At 37.7% G+C, this 24,439-nt stretch overlaps 1 protein-coding gene across 3 annotated transcripts in view; it reads right to left on the bottom strand.

Annotated features, from left to right (window-relative positions):
• Positions 1–100: 100 nt before the first annotated feature.
• Positions 101–24,439, bottom strand: part of prdm6 (PR domain containing 6) — a 32,053-nt gene continuing 7,714 nt past the window's right edge. The window contains exons 4-8 of one of the 3 annotated variants that reach the window (XM_034306361.2): positions 18,572–18,699; positions 16,576–16,700; positions 14,509–14,854; positions 9,854–10,030; positions 101–1,915 (exon numbers count right to left, since the gene is read on the bottom strand). In XM_034306361.2, coding sequence (XP_034162252.1) covers positions 1,837–1,915; positions 9,854–10,030; positions 14,509–14,854; positions 16,576–16,700; positions 18,572–18,699 — 855 coding nt within the window. In that variant the 3' untranslated portion in view covers positions 101–1,836. Of the gene's footprint in view, positions 1,916–4,796; positions 7,057–9,843; positions 10,031–14,508; positions 14,855–16,575; positions 16,701–18,571; positions 18,700–24,439 lie in introns of those variants that run through there. The other 2 variants (XM_026947487.3, XM_026947559.3) reach the window with 2 other exon arrangements.

Here is a 24,439-nt window from a genome sequence, read left to right as displayed (position 1 = left end):
TTCTTTAACATTTATGGAAGGAGTCTCCAGTGTCAGCGCTTTGCAATAGACAGAGGTGAGGCTGCCTATTTACTTAAAATTTTTTGGTATGGGAAAGTCTTGAGGACAGAGGACTTCGCATTTGTGGATTCTCTGTAACATGACAGGCTGCATTTTTATGTATTATTAAATTCAAGACAGAAGAAAAAGGTCTGGTGAGGAAATTACTGTTTATAGCTGCTATAACTTAAGTTAACAACAGGAACTAAATTGTTTTGCATTTGTTACGCAGCATTCAGTGTAACTATAAATGGTTAAATTGTACAACAGGTCATTCGATAATAAATAAAAAATTGTTAGCTTTGGCAAATTGCTGTGGTATAAGATGAATAAAACAGTTCTAGATGTGCTATTATAGGTAGAAAATAAACTTCAAGGTGGCAACAGTAGCTCTGCTTCACATCAGACTGCATCCTCATCTTTGATTATTTTGGTTATTTTCCTATAAAGTAGTTGTTCTAAATACTTTTACACTAAAAATAACATGAACATTATGCTTTAAAGTCTTAATAGTCTGCAGAAATGTGTAAATTGGATATAAATTTATAAACACAAACAAATGAAAAGGCAGGTCATATGTAAAATGATTAGTATGATTGTCATTTATGTACGTGCACACTTGTCTCTGCACATTTCTATTTGCGTTAGTTGTTGCTGCTTATGCATACACTATATGGCCAAAGGTTTGTGGACATTTGACCATCATACTCATATGTGGGTCTTCCTCAAACTGTTGCCACAAAGTTGGAAGGGCACAATCGTCTAGAATGACCTTGTATGCTGTAACATTAAGATTTCCTTTCACTGGAACCAAGGAGCCCAAACGTGTTCCAGCATGACAATGCCCCTTGTGCGAGGTCCATGAAGACATGGTTTGCCAAGGTTGGAGTGGAAGATCTCGAGTGACCTGCACAGAGCCCTGACCTCAACCCCACTGGCCACTAACATCAGTGCCTGACCTCATTAATGTTCTTGTGGCTGAATGGGCAAATTCCCACAACCTCATCCCAAAATCTAGTGGAAAGCCTTCCTAGAAGAGTGGAGGTTATTATAACAGCAAAGGGGGGGACTAAATCTGCAATGAGATCTTCAAAAAACACATATGGATGTGATAGTCAGGTGTCCATAAACTGTTGGCCATCTAGTGTAAATTAAAGACAGTGTGTGTTTCAAGCTGAATATGGTGATATATTTGCCATTTATTTTTAGCCCTTGAGAAAATAGCACATGATGCGTTATACTAGATGCATTCTTTTAAAGCTACTTCATTCTTTGAAGACTGGTCCTGTCCTTGAGGACGAATTTTAACTTCCAGGTTTTAGGTAAAGGCAGCAAAATAGCAGAGCAAAATCTGCTGAAAAGATGAATGGAATACAGATGAAATCTTGTATCATATGTGCTTTGATATTCTCATTCTCAAGCAGCATGCAGTTGCAGGATAATTGGAGAATAAATTGCACTTCTTGTCTCTAGTTAGGGTTCTAATACACATATACATGTACACACAGACTCCATTTCCAGCCGTGAGCAGTGGAATTCATAGTACACTTTATCTGGCTGTGAAGAGCATCACTTGAGGGCAATCCTGCTGTGTGAAACTGTTTGAGCAGATAGTGTTGTATAGCTTGTTTTGGGCACTTATGAGGACAGTCCGTCAGCAACAGCTTACACAGCTGATAGACACAGCCCTATCTACACATGTAGAGAGCCTTAACTGTAGGACTAATGCCTGTCTGACACAGTGACCGGTTTCATACCTCTTAGAAAGCCATAGTGCTGAGCTTTGATCTCAGGTCTTCAGCTTGTACACATTCCTTGTCCCAGCTTCTGAGACAACAGCTCCTGATTGCATCCTGTAGGCCTAGCTCCTCTGGCTCTGCAAAGCAGGTTATAAATGAATGCCTCAGACAACAGCAAATATGAGTTTCATGGAAGCCTAAAACTAAAACAATCAACTTATTTTGATGTTCATTATCTAGCTTCTTCACAATTTTTAGCATCCCTTTCTCGTCACGTTAGTACCAACATTGCCTATGATTGACGCTTGTCGTTTGTATAAACTATTGTCAGCATTCAGAGTATTTTCTCAGGGTTCATTTTTACTGGCTAATAGCAAATGAAATATGAATGCTGACAGTGAAAGTGCAATCAGCTGCTTTATCTAGACACAAAAATGCATTTGCACATATTTTCAGCATTATAACCCTGCTATGTGGTTAGATTGTTGACATGGACTGATTTAATAGCTTTCATGCAGAGGTTTGTGAACTTGTGGCCTCAAGTGATGTTTTTGGGGCACATCAACAAATGATAGAAAGCATATGACATTGAAAATTTCAAGGTGATTATGAACATTTCATTGGTTTCACTCTTCAGGCTCACTACTGTACATGGTCTACTGAACACTTGTGCAATTGGTTCCAGAATATTTAGAATCCGAGTGAGTTTCAGAAGACAAGTTGATCCTCATTGGCGCACTGAAGTGATAAATATGAAATGTACTGAAAAACCTGATCAAACACAGTCCAATGAGAACAAGCATTCTTCAGACTTTTACAAAGCTGTGCATGGTTCCAATTAGAATTTTTTAAGAAAAAATTTTATCGCTAATTGTTTCTGAAAATGCGACCTTTGTCTGTTTAGTGTTTTCAACGGCAGGAAATTCCACAGAAAGTGGACCACTCACATCGAAAGCCCAATGCTTCATGTACGTTTTCAAAATAATAATATTCATCTGTTTTTTGTGGAGCCTTTGGGTGATTACTGCTTTTCACAGGTCCGAGTTCCCACAGCAAACTTCTATGATTGATGGTTGAAATTTTAACTATTTGTTTTGTAAATTGCTATTATTCCTTTGGGGCAATTTTCTTGGGTCTCAAAACTGTAGTGATTACTAAGCAAGAGAATCAGCTGAATAAGAAAAATAAGAAAAATAAGAATTAGTAAATCAGGCTCTCAAGGGCTCCTGTGCACTGTGTTGGTTCACATCTGGTTTGTCCAGCTAAAGATAAATATGCAGCATTATGCATGTTACCATAATACAGTGTAATGGAATGTTCCCATGAACATAACTTATTATAAAAGTATTATATATGTCAACTATGCAAAATGTCATTCTCAGTTCTCAAAAACAAACTATTATGGTCTTGCTCTACAGCTAGAGTCTTGTTTATAAGCCTTGAGAAAATACCATGAAAACTTATCTTTAATTGGTGAAGAATATATATCCAAACATTTTAAACTAAGCTGTCCGAAGGCTGCACTGAAATAAATGGTGGGACACCATATTAAGATGCATAGCCATCTCACTTGTAAGTGATTAACATCATGCAAGCCAAACTAAACAAGACTGTGCCCCAAAAAGTAAGAAATAATGTTTATTCAACAGTCTCCAGTCATTTTCATATTTTAGCTGATTGTCAATGATAAATTGCAAGCAATTGTTTTACACTTTCCTGTATTTCAAGTACTGATGTTGCCTAACAGATTAAATGGTTTGAAATTCTTCAGTGTGATGAATAAGACCTTCCCTGCAAAAAGGATGCTGTTTTTATTTCTTTTGTACAAACTGGGTACTGTGTTTGGGAGAGGGGGCTTGAAGAACTTCACTTGAAAGGTGTGCATGGCAAGACGTAATAAATCAGAGCCAGAACGAGTGAGCAGCGCTGAGTTCATGTTCGGATGGCCAGATCCATAACCCCGCGACAGTTGCCTGAACCGCAGAAACAGAGGCGCACAGGGACATGACCTTTCACACAGGCACCACAGGGGCCGGGGCCAGAGCGCTAACCGCCGACGCCACACTGATACATCGCCAACAACCAAAGATGGATTTCATGCTTTGTATAAGAAAAAAAATGTGCGCAAGCCTGGATGTGTATTGTTTCTCAAAAGAACTAACAGGAAAGCAATAGTAAACAATAGAGAAGGAAACCACAGTAACACTCTATATGTATGATTTACTCATTAAAGTTTAATTAAATGATTTACATGGTTTTTATTTTGTTTTTTATTTTTATTTTGGTAGTGATTGATCAAGATTAGGAGTGGATTAGGTTTCCTTTTTTTTTTCCATAGCTTTACCAGTATAATTATTTCATATATATATATATATATATATATATATATATATATATATATATATATATATATATATATATATATAATTTCTTTATTGTAATACTGTCATATTTGTGTATCACCCAGTATCTCCTAAAGTAGATAAATTGTTTAAAATGCTCTCATATTCACAAAGGAGAAGTTCTAGGGGCGGAAACGCAATTCACAGAAACAATTCCTTTAAAAAATTGGCCCCTGGCTTTATCAATTTATTCACAAGACATAATCTGTTGTAGTTGTTTCATATTGTTTATTTAAAAAGGCAAAATCATGCAAACAAGAATCAAATGTGGACAAGACTGAGCTCATCACACTTTCCAGAACGAAATGTATGCTGAGACACTGTAATGATTATCATACACGATTGACTCTGTTCATTCAACTTAAAAGCTGAGTCCATTAAACAAAAATCTGTAGAGGTTTATAAAAGGTACCTATCTTGATTGAGTTAATTTGGTTCTGAGGTAAATCACTGTGATTCTTTTCAAATATTTTAAACCTTGTTAAATATTTTGAGACCAATCTGATCAGTCTGTTGTGTTTTTGATTAGAAAAACGTGTCATAATAAGGCTCTCTTTCTCTCTCTCTCTCTCTCTCTCTCTCTCTCTCTACATATATATATATATATATATATATATATATATATATATACACACACACACACACGCACACACACCGATCAGCCATAACATTAAAATCGCAAGCCTATTATTGTGCCCCCTTGTGCCGCCAAAACAGCTCTGACCCGTCTAGGCATGGACTTCACAAGACCTCTGAAGGTGTTCTGTGGTGTCTGGCACCAAGACATTAGCAGCAGATTTAAGTCCTGTAAGTTGTGAGGTGGGGCCTCCATGGATCGGACTTGTTTGTCCAGCACATCCCACAGACGCTTGATCAGACTATCAGACTAGATATATGGGGAATTTGGAGGCCAAGTCAACACCCTGAACTCTTTGTCATTTTTCTCAAACTATTCCTGAACAATTTTGTGTGGCAAGGCGCATTATCCTGCTGAAAGATGCCACTGCCATTACAGAATACCGTTGTCATGAAGGGGTGTACTTGGTCTGCAACAATATTTAGGTAGGTGGTGCGTGTCAGAGTAACGTCCACATGAATGCCAGGACCCAAAGTTTCCCAGCAGAACATTGCCCAGAGCATCACACTGCCTCCACCGGCTTGCCTTCTTCCCATAGTGCATCCTGGTGTCATCTCTTCCCTAGGTAAGTGATGCACACGCACCCGGCCGTTCACATTATGTAAAAGAAAATGTGATTCATCAAACCAGGCCACCTTCTTCCATTGCTCCATGGTCCAGTTCTGATGCTCACATGCCTATTGTAGGCACTTTCGGCAGTGGACAGGGGTCAGCATGGACACTCTGACTGATCTGCAGCTACACAGCCCCATCCGCAGCAAGCTGGGATGCATTGGGTGTTCTGACACATACCTATTATAGCCAGCATTAACTTTTTCAGCAATTTGTGCTACAGCATCTCTTCTGTGGGACTGGACCAGACGGGCTAGCCTTCACTCCCCACGCGCATCAGTGAGCCTTGGGCACCCATGATCCTTCTTTGGACCACTTTCGGGAGGTACTAATCACTGCATACTGGGACCCCCCCCCACAAGACCTGCCATATTGGAGATGCTCTGACCCAGTCGTCTAGCCATCACAATTTGGCCCTTGTCAAAGTCGCTCAGATCTTTATGCTTGCCCATTTTTCCTGCTTCTAACACATCAACACATCAAAAGAACTGACTGTTCACTTGCTGCCTGAAATATTCCCCTCCTTGAAAGGTGCCATTGTAACGAGATAATTAATGTTATTCACTTCACCTGTCAATGGTTTTAATGTTATAGCTGATCAGGGTGTGTGTGTGTATGTGTGTATATATATATATGTGTGTATGTATATATATAATTACTATTACCTTCCCATAAAACCTGACAAACAAAACTGTAATGTTTGCCTTTAGTAATGGTGAAATGATTTTAAATATTTTTTTTGTAACAAAATGCAACATTCAGTAGCCCCACTCACCATATAAAATGAGTGTGGCAATAAAAGTATTGAATGACACAACAGATACAATTCTATATATTGCTTTAAAACTCTTCTTCATTTCATATTTGGTAACAAGGTTTTTTTATTTATTTCACAAGGACGTTTTTCCTTTCGTCCCGCTCATATTTAAATAGTCTCCATCATTACATTTAGAATCAGTATCCAAATGAAATATTAAATAATACCAGTCAAAAGTGCCAAAAAGCATGATATGAGAGAAATATAATTCAAAATGTACATTTTATACAGAAGCTATTTTTTTGGTGAATACAAATGTTTCTCTCAAAAAATCCTGCTTATTAAATGGTGCAATTATACAGATACTGTGCATTGTCAGTTTGAGGGGTATGTCCCTGCACCCCTTTTAGTCTTCTCCCTTTGGTTTTATAGTACAATGTTCATGACTAAGAAATAAAGCGATAAGCCATGTTTTTGGCATTTCACACTTATGTTCCAGCTTTTTAAGAGAACTGTGACTTTCCCAGTCATGAATAAATAATCTTGTCCTCCCCCCAACCTCCCACCCCAGCCACAACCAGTCCCTTATCTGTGTCGGGATCAATATCTCTTAACATCTTACTTATTTTATTACTGCTTTTGGTTTTCTGGGGCTGATTGAGAGTTTCTCAGTGGAAATCTTTGGTTTTGCTTAAGTGTCCGTGACATTTAATCATGACTTTCCCTCGCCGTTTAATTCCGGCATGGTCAATCAACTAATCCACCTCAATTGATTCGCTGCTCTCGCTGATGGGTTTGCACTCGTTGGGCATCCGCTGGTGTCTGCTAAGCTGTGTGGCCTGCGTGAAGCTCCTCTCGCACCGCTCACACCTGGGCAAACACGAAACACAGACAGCATACTTAGCGAGGGCCATCAGACGTTGTGAATCATCCGTTGTTGCCTTAATGACAAGTGACACTTGAAAGTGGCTGAGAAGCTTACTGGGCCAGAAAGGTGTAATTGCTGCCCACACCTAGGGGCCTTGATGCCGATGATGAGCGAAGGCTCAGATGCCTCTCAACATGGGGGCCTGTCAATAATCTGAGAGGAAGGGGTGCCCCCAGAGAGGCCTGTCTAGATAAGGGCCCGCATCATTGTCACTTACAATAGATAAAGAACAAAAAGAGAGTTTTGGGAGGTTGGATATCAAAGGCGAGCATCTCCTGATGGCTTGGTTGTAACTGAGCTGAAAGCAGTTAAAGCAGACACAAGGTATGGGGCAGTGTATCAGCAGGACTCTGCCTAGCACATACAGATCTCTGGATTAGAAATTGTCTCCGAAATATTTCACAAAATGTGAGGAACCAGTTAGAAATCTGCTCGGAACCTAGGTTTTAATGGATTATTTTATGACTTTTTAGATGTCAATAGACAGAAACATTAAAAATAAATGCCTTTGGGCTTCACTGTATATTTAGTCACACGCACATCACATTGGAAAGTTCTCCTCAATGCTATACTATGTATAGCCAGCAATTATTGACTTCATCTAAGAATAATTAACCATCAAAGGCTCTAACACACTTGATATTCCAAACTGCAGATTAAGAACTGCTAAGCTGAAACACAAAATTTCAGATGAGGTTTATGTAAAACACTTCAGCATTCTCCATAAACAAAGGAAAAATGCCAGCCTTATCCTATCAAGCACATCAGCTCAATGAGAATAACTCAGGCATATTGATTGACTAAAGATTTCTGGGGAGTTTCATTAATGTCTTTGTGTGCTTCTTTCTCTCTAAAGCTCCTGAAGTGCTGATGACACATTTGTGTATCACTGATTGCTTAATAGATAGTTGACTTGTTACTGGATTGCTCTGCTCCCAGCAGCCCATCTGCTCACACTAAAATCACTGTGTGAGATGATAATACATGGTCCTATATGAGACTGAGAGACAATTAAACTTTACAACTGCAAATTTGAAATAAATGAAAAGTTGGGGGGAAAATGAATATGAATTGTTGTGATAAAAGTGAGTAGGTGGGGGAGTGAGTAGTAATCAAAACTTTTCTTATGACTTAATTTGTATGAAATACAGCCAAATCACTCTTGCTCATGAATTTTGTATGAATTACAGTTACTGGTCTATGTCAGATTTATCAACCAGCAACAGCTAGAAAAAAATATCTAAAACAACATATTATATTATAGAAGTGTGTTCTTTCTAAAGCCTGGGGTTTGCCAAGCAAAGAACATTATGAGATTGTAGAACAGAATATTTTGGGCCATTTGTAAATGAATAATGTACAGCAATTGTTTAAGTAGCACAAGACCTACAGATCTACACCATCACCTAAATTTGTATTTAGCTAATTTATGGGGGTCTTTTTTGTTTGTTTGTCTGTTTGTTTGTTTGTTTGTTTTGGTCATTTTTACTCCAGTGCAGTCATCACTGAAATGCCAAATTTAAAATTGGAATGGCATTTTCTTGTTTAAGCTAATTTGTTGTTAAATGATTGCCTTCAGCTCAGATTTCTGTGGAACAAATTAAATCTGTGCATGTAATGATATCTAATCAGGCAGCCATAACATTTACATTCAAACATTTTAAGTAATAATGTATTTAATTAAAACTTTTATTGTAGTGGTATTATATAAAACTAATTAGCAGCTTAGTTAAAAAACATGACCTGTATTTGGTGTGGAGGGGGAAAAAGAGCTAGCGTCAAAAGGTCACATGTAACTAACATTCTGTTGACTTAAAAGAAATCCACTGACTGCTGTTCATGCTCAACTTGTTCAGTCTTTTTTTAGGAAATCTGTGTAGCTTGCATCTTGCCTCCCACAAATCTGGGCACTTCAGACAAAATGGGAATTCCAGACCTAGACAATAATATTTTGCTCCCATAAGCCATGGCTGAAGGAATGTCAGTGTTGGAAATACTAGTATGGGCCAAATTCAACCCAACTGTTATATAAAAATTATAGTGGTTTACACTCCTGTAGTGGGGGAACTGGCAATGCACAGTTAGTGATATATTCACACTATTTCAATAGCTGTAGTTCAAAAGCTCATTCATAGTATATTTTGTAGATTGACTCACTGCTTAATGCCAAAGTTTTTATACTGGGCTGTAACACTCCTGAGCACCAGCACTCTTTCCAAGTCTTGTGGCTATTTGTGGTTCTCTTTCCCTCTGTGTAAATATAACATTGAACTTTCAAGGAGTGTGTGTGTGTGTGTTTGTGTTTGTGTGTGCTTGTGTGTGAGTGTGTGTGTGTGTGCGTGCGTGCTTGGCTGGTACTCGCCATTTTTTTGTAGAAAAAAAAAACAGATTTTATTTTTTTTTTTAAAAAGGGAAGGATTAGAACTACAGCATTATTTAGTTACAGTAAAAATGAAGTCTGTGTGTGTGTGTGTGTGTGTGTGTGTGTGCGCGTGTGTTTTGTCTCACTGTCAACTCCATTAATAGCTACATGCTTAAATTTACCTTATTTACAAGCCAATAAAAGCATCTGCCAAATAAACAAAAGCAAATCTACAATCTTATTATACTAGATCTTATTATAATATTCTATATTATTATTATATTCTACTAAATTTGCTATATAATATTGCTTGGCTGTATTTGATTTCAAATATGTGAATGCATGGCTAGGAAGCAGTGGTACTCACTGTTACTTACTTGAATGGCTTCTCCCCGGTGTGGGTGCGGATGTGGTTGTTGAGCGTCGTGGCTCCGGCGAAAGCACGGCCGCAATAGCCACACTTGAAGGGCCGGTCACTGGAATGTGTTACCACGTGGTTGCGCAGCTCTGAGGGCTGGGCAAAGGACTGTGAACAGTGTCCACACTGATATGGTCTGGAAACACATACATACACACACCCACACACACAACACACACACAGGAACACATCAGTGACAGCCCACTGCTGTTACCATGGCAGCATGACCTCTCATCAACAACAGGGCAAGGAACACAGTTTAGGCCATCTATCAATATTTTCACTTGCTCTGATGGTTAGGGTTTCCTCTGCTTTTCGGTTCACAAGCGCGTAGCTGTAGCCGTAATGACCTCTGTTAATTATTAGCCCAGTTTCAGTTAATCATGGAGAGCTGATAACAAATCACGTATTTATTGACAATTAGGGACAACAAAGGAAAGCACTTACAGGCGTAATTAGATGAATTGACAATTCAACTGTGCCATCAATTACATTATGTATTTGGAGGGAGAGAGATAGAGATAGAGAAAGAGAAGCATTGGCTCAAACATCTTGCATTTCATACAGTTTTACTGAAATTTGTGACTGAAGTTTTTCTGTTGGGAGATGCATTGATTGTGAATATTTTAACATGATAAATGTTTGGCGAGTATTTACTACAGCGGCACTTGTGATTAATGTCAACATATTGTTTATTGCCGCACTGGGCCCTGGCGCAGCACAATATTAGAGATAAATGGCCCACTGAACTGAGTCTGTACCAAAAACATACACAAGCCTTACATAAACTTATATAATATTGCATAGATAATAAAACCACGACTGTAGTCTACTTGTATGTGTGCAAATATTGGTGTCTCTTTGGTAGTACAGCAGAAAATTTGACTTTGGATTTGTTTATAGTTCGTTAGAACTGGTGTTTGGGTGTTTATGGTGCAGATCAATGTTGTAATTAATGGCTCTTTGGAAGGCTTTGCCTATTAAAGGAATGCAACAAAATTAGGGCACAGTGATGACTAGTGTAGTCAAACAAAAAACAAGAAAAACCCTTTTTGTGGTTTAGTCAGCAACATATAAGCAAAGCTCCATCTTTCATGATGGTATACCCAAATAATTTATCCACCCTGAAATGTTCATATAGAACAAAGATCAATAAATATGTATAGGCCAAATCCCATAAAGCATAACTGAGAGCATTTGAAAAAGATTCCCAGGGTCATTTATGGCACTTGCTTCAAGTCCAAATACCAACAGATCCAGATTCCCTTGTTCAGCTAAATTTTATCTGCACCCCAGGGTCATAAAGTTTAATATTGACAACCCTTCACATCGACTTCAACTCCTAGGGTATCCCAGCAACATTTTTCTTGTCTATGAATATTAGTTTATTGAATAAGTGGCATCTGTTTTCCTCTGCATCACCGTTAGAGTGGGTATTTCTTTTTGACAGCAGCAACTGATTTATAGGTTTGTATGCACCCAAGAAATATAGTGCTAAGCAAAAAATTTCCAATACGTCCTAGGCCATATTTAATTAGGTTTAGAGATGTTACACACAGTAAATTCCAGAGTGGTCAGTGATGCAAAACTGTGTGTAAATTGTCGATTCTATACCTCTTATACAGTGATGCAGAGACGTTACATTTATTCTATTTCCTACCATCCTCTAAAATATTGCGCTAGTCAGGAACCCTCTAATGAATGCCCATAATTATGGTACATGAACATGCTTACGTAGCCTTATAATATCTTCCTAATGTCTTTCTCTACTTAAATACATGGTCATGAATAGCAGGAGAATTCCACTGCACAACATAAGTGAATAAAACACCAGATTCAAATAGAAACATATGTTTTGGATTACTGTTAATTTTACCCTAATCATACACTTACACACCTTGTACACTTCTATTCTAGCTAAAAATGGCAAGAAATAGCCATTTGTCAAATGTCTTGTATCCAAATCCTGCCCATTTTCAAGTACGAGAATGTAAAAGCATGTTGTGATTTTAACATATTGAGCAATAAGCAATAATCATTTTTACCCTCAATAAGCTTGATGCAGATAAAACTTTTCAACTGTATATTGTTTTATACTTCTAAACAATAGTTTGAGATAATATTCAGTGACATGTAAAATAACATTTTTATTGCATTAACTCAACAAAAAGTTGGAAAGAAAGTTCAATTTCAAGGTCTTGATATTTTAATAGTAAGCTCCATTATATATGTGATGTTGCAAGTCAAAGAAGGTGATTACTTTCTTCAGTCAAACCAAACCTTCTGGGCAAAATTGAATAACTGACGTAATGACTGAAAATTCAATGTTTTAGAAATAATTATCGTCATGTTAACAGTCATGGTCATGTTGCCAATACTATATTTGGCTTACAGTATAACCCCCAGGAGGAACCATAGCAAAACATACATTCTCATAAACCATTACACTAATAAAGAATGTGATTGGTGCAAAATGTATATGGTAGATTCTTCACTGCATAACTGATCATTTGTTTGGGGAATACCAATATGAAGCGTATACAGTTGGGTCCCTAAGTATTTGGACAGTGACACAATTCTTGTAATTTTGCCTCTGTACACCACCACAGTGGATTTGAAATGAAGCAATCAAGATGTAATTGAAGTGTAGACTTTCAGCTTTAATTCAGGGGGATTAACAAAAATATTGCATTAACCATCTAGGAATTACAGCCATTTTTACCATGGTCCCGCCATTTTCACAGGCTCAGAAGTAATTGGACAAACTAACATTAAAACTAACATTATAAATATAAAGATTATTTTTAATATTTGGATGCAAATCCTTTGTAGTCAATCACTGCCTGAAGTCTGGAACCCATGGACATCACCAAATGCTCCAGATGCTTCACTTAAAAACCATAAAGATGGCTTTGGACTGAAATTTATATGATAGCTTTAGGACTGCAACTGTCACGAACAGTTTTGCACTCAACTGAACAGTTGATAACTTCAACAAAATAGACTTCATGTGAAAACTATAATGAATTTCCTTGTTACACAATTGCATTTTTTGACCATGTAGTACACAGTTATAGAAGGAAATTATTTATAATTGCACTATCCATTGTCACCCGGATGAGGATGGATTGCCTTCTAAGATTCGAACATTCAATTTCTTTGCCTTAAGAAGCTCTTCGGTTTCTTTCGATGTACTTTTTGGGTCATCCATCTGTACTGTGAAGTGTTGTCCTTTTCATTTTTGCAGCATTTGACTGAATCTGAGCAGAAAGTATAGCTCTATACACTTCAGAATTCATCCTGCTACTTCTATCAGCAGTCCCATCATCAATAAACACCAGTGAGTCCATTCCATTGGCAGTCATACAGGCCCATGCCATAAGATTTCCTTCACCATGTTTGACAGATGATATGGTATACTTTGGATCATGTACCCTTCCTTTCCTTCTCCATACTCTTCTCTTCACATCATTCTGTTATAAGTTAATCTGTGGTTTCATCTGTGCAAAGAATCTTGTTCTAGAACTTTGCAGGCTTTTTAGATGTTTTCTAACAAAGTCTACTCTGGCCTTTCCGTTATTGAATGTTACCAGTGGTTTGCATCTTGAGGTAAACCCTCTGTATTTACATTCATGAAGGCGTCTCTTGATTGTAGACTTTGACAATGATACGCCTACCTCCCCAAGAGTGTTGGCTAGATATTGTGAAGGGGTTTTTCTTCACCAATTTTGTGATCATCCACTTTAGTTGTCTTCTGTGGTCTTCCAGGCCTTTTGGTGTTGCTGAGCTCACCAGTGCATTCCTTCTTTTTTAAGAATGAACCAAATTGTTTATTTGGCCACTTGCTTTTTCATCAAATGATGGCCTCCTTTACTTGCTTTGACACCTCTTTGGACTGCATATTGAGAGTTTCCATGAACAGCTACCAAATACAAATTCAGCGCTTGGAATCAACTTTAAACCTTTGTCTCCTTAATTTGTCGTGAAATACCAAGGAAACAGGCCACATGTGGCCATGAAACTGTTTATCAGTCACTTGTCCAAGTACTTTTGAGCCTGTGAAAATGGAGGGACTCTGTAAAAATGGCTGTAATTCCTTAACGGTTAATGCACTATTTTTGTTAAACCCCTTCAATTAAAGCTGAAAGTCTACACTGCAATCACATCTTGATTGCTTCATTTCAAATCCATTGTGGTGGTGGACTACAGAGGGAAAATTATGAAAATTGTGTCACTGTCCAAATACTTATGGACCCAACTGTATACTGAATCCCACATACTATAATTCATGTCTAGTTAGTGCTCTTACTACATCTTATTCATTTTTATAAATGCTAAAATGCATATACATTCTGTTCCTTTAAGATTTATATGTGGGATCTACAATTCACGACAAGCACTCCATGAAAAGGCTATGTGTCACAAATCTAAAATTCAAATCAAATGACTTAGCTACGTATCTGCACCATATAGCCAGATGTTGTATCTGTTTAGCATCCCTGTGTTCTCTGTCCCGCTTTAGCTGAATGTATTGATTTATGTACTGTAACGTACCATTAGCTTGCTATTACTAAGCTACCACTGCCCCGTAGAGGCTGTTATAGTGTGAGTTACCTGTCTGGATTCTGTGTGCACACATGCATTTGCAGAAGAATGCGTTGTGTGAAGGTCTTGAAGCACTGGCCACACTTCCAGAGGTGCCAGTCGCTGAACTCACTGTTAAGCTGGCTGGTGGATGTGGGACTGGCTAGAACCCGCTGGTTCTTGGTGTTCAGCTGGCTAAAGCCAGACTCCATGTTGCCCACCTTGTCCAGCAGAGAGAAGCTCCGTGAGCAGGGTGAGTGAGGGAAAACCATGGAGCGCTGCAGCATGACAGTTGTAGAGGATTTGGATGTTTTGCTGAAAGGCTGCAGGCTTTCTTGTCGGGACATGGCCTCGATTACAGTAGATGGCACATTCACTGTTCAAAGAAACACAAAATTGCAGAGCTGATCAAGTCCATATTCTGTATTAATTATTGTTAGTTATTGAGTTCTTACTGTATCAATTAACAATAGCAGATCCAACATGACAACATGACATCGAACAGAACAAATGCACCACTTTTTTTCAGATAGTAGTTTCATATTAAGCTTTATATTCAAGAGGGCAGAGCTAGTTATCTCATGCTCAGACATTACCATTTTCCAGATTCTTTTGTAGTGCAACATGCTGTACACACAAAAATAACATTACCAAAGTGTAAGATGAGAAGAGTTTGGGCTTTCTTATTTAATAAAGCTAATGTATCCCATCAAAATTTAATGTTGGATGATGATCAAAATAAAGAAATGTGATTAGAGTTAGCATTAAAGTTACATTTCTCCTACGAAACATCTGGAGTAGTGTATTGCAGGGGTTAATTTAAGATGCAGAAGTCAAAGTTGATCCCTTAACCATGTTTCAAGCTATTCTATAAGCTAAACATTTCTATTCAGCTCTTTTTTACAGCCATTTGTTCCTTTGTATGTTTTGTTCTTCACCAATGCAATAAGAATTGACACAAGCCAAATTGTCTGAAAAATTACATGTGAAAGGTTATAGTGAAGACAAGGGTTACTGGTTATAGCTTTTATTATATCTTCATTTATATGAAATCAAGCCAAATTACTCTCTCACTCCTTATAGGACCAAATTTTGCCTGAGATCAGGTTGTTTTCACGATAACTGTGAATTCTTATTGAAAATGCACTGAAGAATACAAATACAATTACATCCAACAAAACAAAATCCATCATATGAGCTTTCAGATGTGATGTAGTTTAGATAAATAATGTAATTTAGATGTTTGGTTCCACAAAACACTGCCCAAAAAAGTTCTCTCAAATCTATTTTTTCTTGTACCAGGTATGTTCAAATACACAATTTCATCCATCTGTATTAAACTACTATTACCATAGTTCATCAGATGCAAGAGGATTTGGCCTTTTTCTTTTGATTATAGTATTGCATTGATCAAATCATACTGTACACTTTGGATAACAGTATGGAGGGAAAGAGAGTTGTTTAAACAGAACAGCAACCAGACTAAAGCCATAAAACGTCTCATGTAAACACGAAACTGTCAGACTCTGTCAGATATCCAGGCGTTCCACTCGCCAATGGGCTCAACAAATACAGGACCTAACTGTATGGGGTAAATGTTCATTTATGTTGAGAAAACAATATTTTAAATCAAAAGTACTTCAAAAAAATTATGGAATGTACCATGAACTTTGGGGGGACTAAAATGCACTTGACCTCATATGCACTAATTCTGCTAATCTCTAACCCACATATGAAATACAACGTAGGCTTTAGATGGCAGGTCCAGAAATGAAGACATGGAACTGGTTTCCACTCCTCCAAAACTGACTGATCTACCATGAAGTCCATGAAGGAAAACAAACTGTTTGGATGAATTATGACTAAAGTAGGAGTAAGTGAGAAATCCTAACAACTGGATTATTAAAAATAAATTCTTAAATTGTTCAAGTGACTTCATGCTTAAAATTTGTTTGTATTTGTTTAAAATACTTGGTAGAAGTCACCATTTGTTCGGATGGTCTCTTGAACTTATTAAACAAAGTATGTTGTTAAACAAAGTGTTGTAGCACTGCTGTTTTAGTAAATGAATGTGCTTACAAGAGTGGTGAGACTTACAGTTTTCATCCTGTGCGATGCACTGCAGGGGGATGCCAAAGAAGGAGGTGTAACTGTCATTGTACCAGACCAGAAGCTCTGTTCCTCGTGGAATATCCATACAAGCCCGGTAGAAAATACATGATCTGAAAATATGATTTTGTTTTTTTTAATCTGACAGGATACAACTAAACAGAATGCAGTCCAAGCATACAGCTGAATAGCTGAGAGTAAAGGCCATCAGTGGTTCTCTGGGAGTCATGAGATTTGAATTCACAATGATTTGATCGTGAGCTTAGAATTATAACCATGTGGCTACCAGGGTCCAGTGACCATAGTATTTGTGTCAAAATTCACATTTTCTTTCTTGTCTTGTTAGTAACTCTCTAGGTTCAACTAGGTTATGTGAAATGTTACACATCCCAATTTTCTAGCATTCAGTGAGCCTACATGTCACTACCTTCAGTCAAAATATAATGCATAATTTGTGTATTAATAGTGCTAATATTATTTAATTGCTCTTTGGTTTTCACATACTTCAATGTATAAACATTTGTAATATGCAGAGAATTTGGTCTCAAATGTTCAGAGGAGCTCCAGACTGGGAATTGGGGTTCACTACAAATATTTGATAATAAGTTCCTTTGGTCTCTGCAGAGCTGCAGAGGCCTGTGAATTTTATTAATTCCTTTCACCGAGACACCAAAATAAAACAAGGGGCGAGCCCATAAATCAAAAACATCTTGCAACCCACGAGAAAAAAAAAATACACTATACCATGTACTTTATACCCTTGTAACAGTTCATCTCTCAGTTTGGCTTCACTTAACATAAACACTGGAGCACACAAATAAATGTACTCACACTAAATGACTCAGTTGGCTGCTGAAAGAGGGCTGTTTTTGGAGCGATGGGTGGTCTTGCGCATTTTCAGAGGAGGCTGAACAAGTGTAAACGAACACCATCTCTTACAACGCTGCCGTCACTTCCAAAACGTGCACAGAACTCCACACCGGCCAAGCACATCAAAGGCCATTTTTTCCCCTTCGTCTTGGATAACATTTCCAGCGCTGACATGTATTTAGTATTGTGGTTGGATGAGTCATAAAGACAACGGTGGGGCGTCCCCAGTGCAAGTGAAGTAAAGCACATGCCAATGGACATTATTGTCAAGGCAAAACAAAACAGCCAGCTCAGGGTTGATCAATCACAAGTCGCTTTGAAGAGAATTCCATCTAGATATTGCAAATCATAACACTGGAACTCAATCCAGCTGACGGAGAGGACATTCCAGTATGCAGCATGCACAGGGTTGGAAAAACTCCTAACAGCTAGAACATGTATACACAATAGTGTATGAAAGAGCGATGGCTCACCGCTGAAGTTCCCTAAAGCAGTCCTCTTGAGTATACACCTATTTAGAGCACTAAAGGGTCATTGGGGCTTAACAGTGAAACGACACCAGGCAAAGTACTGTTGAAGTACACACTTGAAACACTTGAAGACGCAAAGTGACACTGTGTAAAGCTAAATCCCACTGATGATTGTAGCTGAGAAGACTAATTCCACATCATGGCCCCAAATTTCCTACTGACATTACACAGTCACCAAAACCTCAAGCCATAATAATAGAGGCACTAAGAGTAGAGCAATAACACAGCGCCTGCTTATGGTTATCAAAGCAAAATTATACCCAGCCCTCACTGCTTATAGTCTAGACAGACACTAGGCTATCCAATATCAGCCTGAAAGTAATACATAGATTTTTAATCCTGTTCAGCATGAGATCTCCTATGCCATGGAAAATATCAATATGGGACACTAGTAGCTCAGTGGTTAAGGTTCTGTGACCTCCAGGTTTTAAGTTCAAATACCAGGGCTGCCAGACAGCCACTGATTTGACCTTATTTGGCCTTATTGTAAGTCACTTTAGATAAAAGCATCTGCCAAATTAATAAATGCAAATATACTAAGCAAAAGGACATCATACAGAATATGTCAAAAGTCTATACAATACCTGTACTGAACCACTGTCATGTTCTGTTCCCCACAGTGTCTGGCACAGCGGATGTACCTCATCCAGCTTGACTTGCTTGGATCATTGCCATCAATAAAGTGCTGTAACGTGCCCTCCTGGTCATAGATCTAAAAGACAAAGGAAGAACACAAGACACATAGCCAATGTAATCAAAACCAAAAACACTTCATGTGCAATTATACAGCACATGTGTTGTTCACATGCTGATCCGAAAAATATAAATATATATACACAGATAGATGACAAACAAAAAAATAAAATTCACAGATCACAGATGCACCTGCATAACCTTCTATAGTACAGTTTCTATTTCATCTCTGTATGCCAGATATTATTATGCCAGACTTTAGCAATACATATCTCTAATTTATGACTACTTGTAACATATACTGGCAATGTACTCCTATAGCATGTAATAGTTTTAAAATAAAAATAAAAATGTAACCATCAATACATCTGTTGTAAGCATATTCATCTTTAACATTATTTGCAGCATGTAAAATTCCTGGGAAACCCCCCACTTCATGATACACCTTGAAGCACATTCTGAAACACTACAACTGTTTTGGGGCAGTGTTTTGTGGGTGGGCTGTTTGATTTTCTTTCACAAGCTGCCTCATTAGCTATTGCTAAATAACGGAGAAAGCCACATATAAATGATACAGGAAGATATGGCTAAGTAGCTGGATATCTGACTGAAATTAATGACTGCATTACTATTAATAGCATGAATTACTCCAGCAAGAACATTTCTTTTATTATGTACTATTGTGAAATGCAGTGATATGCAGTAGCATGTTACAGCCAGATTACACAGAAAAAGAACAGCAGTGTTGAAAAGAGTTCATTTGCATTTTTCTTTAGAATCTTTTGTATTGCATGTCTTTAAAACCTTTGGTTTTAGGTTTTGGAGATTTTGCTCCATTCTAAAGTACTAGCTGCACACTCGTAAATATTTTCTCCTTTACTATAGCTAACTTAAATATTTACTACTAAGATAGTGAGTAAGTAATGTAGCTATTTATGCATTTTTTCTGGGAACAGTATAAAACAACACCTTTAGCTTTCACATTTGGTATTTACCACAGCAGATACAAATGAACTGGTATCTTTTTTTTTATTATACCTTTGATCAGGAAAACAATGTGTTATGTTGATGAAAGTATTAAATCCTGAGAGATTCAGTACTCAGCTACAAAATAGCGCATTACAAATAACACATTAAATGCCAGTTTTATGCTCAAATACCCTTTTAAATCTGCATCAGAACATTTCACAGACTCTCACCTATGAATATAATAATGTCCCATGTGACAAAAACCATTCAGCCATTCAGAGGTAAAAATTTTGAATGGCTAATGTTCTTTTTAGAAAAACACAGGCTTAGTCTCAATAAAGGAATAGATATGGTTTCACTCTGAAAAGAAGAAAAGACAGAGTGTCAAATTGTGCTAAATGTTAAGTTACCAAATGGAGTGTCTGGATTATTTCCTTCCACTTCACTGAAGTGCTCAACACTGTTAAGTGTTCAACATTGCCAGAGGTTAAAAATGTTCAATCTTCAGAACATCAGATGAAGAGTGCACAGTTAGAACATTTCTTTCGATCAGAGAAAGACTATTTCTAATATAACGGCCAAACATACACAGAAAATCAAAACATCTATGCACGTTTTCAGCCATATCTCAGCATCTCTATCTAAACCACTATCCATCCATCTCCGAGTACAGAAGAAAGAGACCTTCTGCCTTGTCACTGGAGCAGGCTTCAATGAATGGGATTTAGAGACCCCTCTGACCCCACTGAGCCCCTGACATCCAGTTTGTCTGCACTCATTCCCCTTTCTTATCCTCATGGCTTTTTAGTGAACCTCCACCGCCTCTGACAGCATGATAGAATGCTTGGACACTGCTTACAGCAAAGCAGTTTGTTACACAAGCCCTGAGCCTAACCTTCCAGCTGCTTTATCGAAAAAGAGACACTTTATTTATGGATTGTTTAGCTCTGACTGGATAAATATCACAACTAATATAAAAATATCAAGTAAGTATTATGCAAAAGAGCAAAAACTTATATAGTGCTGTGAACATGACAGCTTGTTCCTTATGAGAGGATTGTTTCTAGATTGCATATCCACTATTGCATATACTATTGAATATTTAAAACACATTGCTGTAATTCCTGATGTTAGACCAATGTCCTGCAGGGAAAAAAGAAAGAATAGAAAAGAACAGAAAGGAAATAAACTGGCTATTTTTAGCCAAGATGTTCTATGATGTATCTAATACATTTAGTCATTGTGTCACATTTGGTAGCTCTCTGCAGCATGTTTAGGTCCATGTGGTCATATTGGTTAAACAATACAAGTGCATTATAAATTCAATGCTGGCCACAACAAAAAGTTCAGCCTTCACACCACACAGTATGAAAGACCATGTCATTACTGTGATCGGAGGACGGAGTACTAAATCCTACCCTTCACACTTATACAGTAACACACATGCATGTGGATCTACACACACTACAAGTCGGCGCAAATAACCATGGAGAGAAAAGAGACGCTTTGCGCGGTGATGCTTGGAGCGTTAATAGGCAGTGTTGCCAGGTGCGTAGTTTTCCCGCAAACCTGAACTACTTTTGAATATTTTTTGTGTGTTTTTTTTTATTATTATTCGTGTCCATAGATCATTTTTTAGTTGAGACAAAATATATAATAATACGAGTCCATTTTAGGACCTTGATGAAAGAACTATTTGGGAAGATTAGGTCTTTTAATAATGGTCCTCAATGGGTTCTTTTGTCACCCATATCTGGCAACCCTGCTCAAAACTCATACGTCTGGTACACATTCATCAGTTATCTTCACATTCAGTGCATTAAACAGGACATTTTTCGAATTGTCCAGGTCGTGAAAGAAAAAAGGAATACTGTTTAATTCAATACTTTTATAAGAAGTAGCTTATAGCAGCATTTTCATGAGAACCAATTAGAAACCAAATGCAGTATTAGCCTTATTAATGCGCTCCACGCCGTTTACACGTTCTGGCACGAGCGTCATTACTTAATAACAACTTCATCTTTTCACACATTGTCTTCGTTACTGCAAATGTATTTCCGTTTTGTCCCGAGCTTAATAATAATTTATGTTTAATAATGTCACAGTGAGGCTTCATGCACTGAGGGTTCAGTATGCGGTCCGAGGCGCAGTTTCCATGATGAGCTGCACTAAGAGCGCATTTTGCGGCTCATGTTGAGTGTTGAACACTGATGTACACATGACCCTTTATGCTGGGTTTTCCTTTAATTTGTCACCCACTTCCCCCCCTCCACACCCCAGCTTATCAGTAATATGAAGCTGGACTTGCATCTAGAACCACAGCAGATTCACTGCGTCTTTGATTTTCTGCTTTACATCTACTGAGCAAGTAGCTTTGCATCCTTTTACTTTAAATAAATATATATATATATATATATATATATATATATATATATATATATATATAAATATATATAAAATGTGGTGCATTGGACCATACTTTCTTTTTCCAGTTGCCTATTAGCTTTTAATTGTCATCCTTTTATATACAGAATGATTCAGACTAGGTCAGACCTGAATGATTCTGAGTGATGTTTTGTTGTTTTGCTTTATTTCTCTTTCTGGTTATTTCTGTGAGCTGCTGTTTGGCCACTGAACAACTAGCTTACTCATTTGCAAGCTGTTATTGTACAAAAAAAAAAGTTTAACAGGAGTAACATACTGGCACAGGCAAGAAAATATAGAAAATAAAGAGGCACACAGATATTGCACTTAAGTAAGATTCAGTATTTATTATTTAGTTTATATCCTCTGTATTCATTTCTCTTCTCATCTGTCTACACATAGAAACTACTCTTGATTTTTTGGACCTATTTCTTTTTACTCAGCTTTCAGTTGGGCAGTATAACTCGACCAGATGCATTGTTTCACTCACAAAAAATGTTTGTGGAATGGATTGTTTATGTTGTGCTCTTACTTCATAGCATTAAAAGATTATTTGTGCACGGCATTGTATTTCACAGTTCAATGTAATATGTTCATCTGGGTTTCATCAGAATGTGAACACAGTGCCTGGCTTTTTTAGTGCACTATCTCATTACGAATTTATAATCGTACATGCGGTATATCTTTTTTAAAACCTTCTTATAAGCTCTTGATGTCATAAATAGTATACGTAGCTAAGGTTTCATACAAGCATACTACATAGTTCTACTACTTCAAGATTGCACTTGAAATAGAAACTGAATTGATTGCTTTTCACATGTTGACCCAAAGAATGTGTAATATATGGCAAACCTGGGTGGAAAACACACTTTGATTGATAGGCATCATTGTGCCCTAATGCACTGAGTGAAGTAAGCTTGTTACAGCTCTAAGTAAGAATTATAGTAAATGCCCTATAAAAGCAATTTATGTCATCTTTAGTCCTGCCTCTGCCTCTGACTTTGCTCCAGCTGAGCCATATTCTAATTACACATCAGAAAAACTACTAACTACCACAAATCAAAAAGCACAAATCAGTGATACCCGGATAAATGCAGTAGATAAGCACAAGTCAAAAGCTAAAATAAAGAGGGAAGATAGACTGATTTGAGATTTTTAAAAAATATTTAATATTTATTAAATGGTCCTCATGAAAGTATGTATTAATTTCTGTCCATATCTGATCTCTGCATGTCTCTGCATGCTAAATAGCCTCTGTTGTAAAGGCATTATTGAGGAGGGTCGGTTCATTGCAGAAGCTAACTGTGTCAGTAGCTTTGCTGCAACTGTCTATAACTCGGGGTGAAATCAATTTTGTAAATGATTGCAATAATCAGGGAAATTGCATGGTTTATAAATATCCTCATATGGGATTTTAATGGGGCTGAACAGGTAGTGCTGATAATCTGTCTAAGAAGTCTAAGAAAAAAGTAGTCTTGAATGTAACAGTTTGCGTTAATCCTAACCATTACAACTGATAGACACAAATATGCTATAGTGGATTTAAATCAAAATCTCATATGGGGAATGCTATAGGTAGGTAATAAGTAACAGAAAATGGAATATTGCATCCAGAGAAAAACTGGCAAGAAAAAAGACAAGACGAAGTATGATTAAAAAAAAAACACCAAATGACCACCAAATCCTAAAGGCTCTCTGGGTTACTTTTACTCCTCATGGTATTACTGCTGGTCTCTGTGTGTAGCTCATCTAGCCATTGATTTGGGCTGGTGGTGTCCTGTCACTGCCTTACTTACTGTTCAATGTCTTTCGGACCGACATTTACAGCACACTGATTGGACCCTGTCACTGACCAAATGCTGTAAATCGTCCTTGAACAGCTGCTCATCGATAGCTGAGCCATGGAGAAAGATAGTGAGAGAGGTAGAGAGACAGTCAAGCCCAACTAATCCTAGCTGAGAGTCGCTTGACCTCATGCCCTTATTATGGTGAGTAAATCAGGGCCCTCCAGCCATTAAGCTCTGAGTTGAGAGAACCTTGGTCCCAGTGGCATAAGGAACACTGAAAAAGTCTGTGTGAGTCTGGAGCATGGAACACTTTGTGTAATGGAACTGGCATGCCTTATCTGAGGAAACACTTAGCAGCCATCGGCTGAACGGGATGGGGGCATGTAAGTGGTACAGCTGAGAGTGGATGCAGTGTGTCTGCGATAGTGTGGCTCTGTTATCTGTTCACAAAAACACCTTCTGGTAGATGTTTACCTTTTCAGCTTGTCCTGTGAGCTCAAGTGGTCTCCTTTTTTTCACAATAAGTGTCGTGTAATATAGCAAGGATGCATTTAATTCAGGAAACTTTGGAAAATTAAA

Source organism: Pangasianodon hypophthalmus, chromosome 8 (genome assembly GCF_027358585.1).
Source record: "Pangasianodon hypophthalmus isolate fPanHyp1 chromosome 8, fPanHyp1.pri, whole genome shotgun sequence".
In the NCBI taxonomy this organism is placed as follows: Eukaryota; Metazoa; Chordata; class Actinopteri; order Siluriformes; family Pangasiidae; genus Pangasianodon; species Pangasianodon hypophthalmus.
This window is presented reverse-complemented; position numbering and strand designations above follow the sequence as displayed.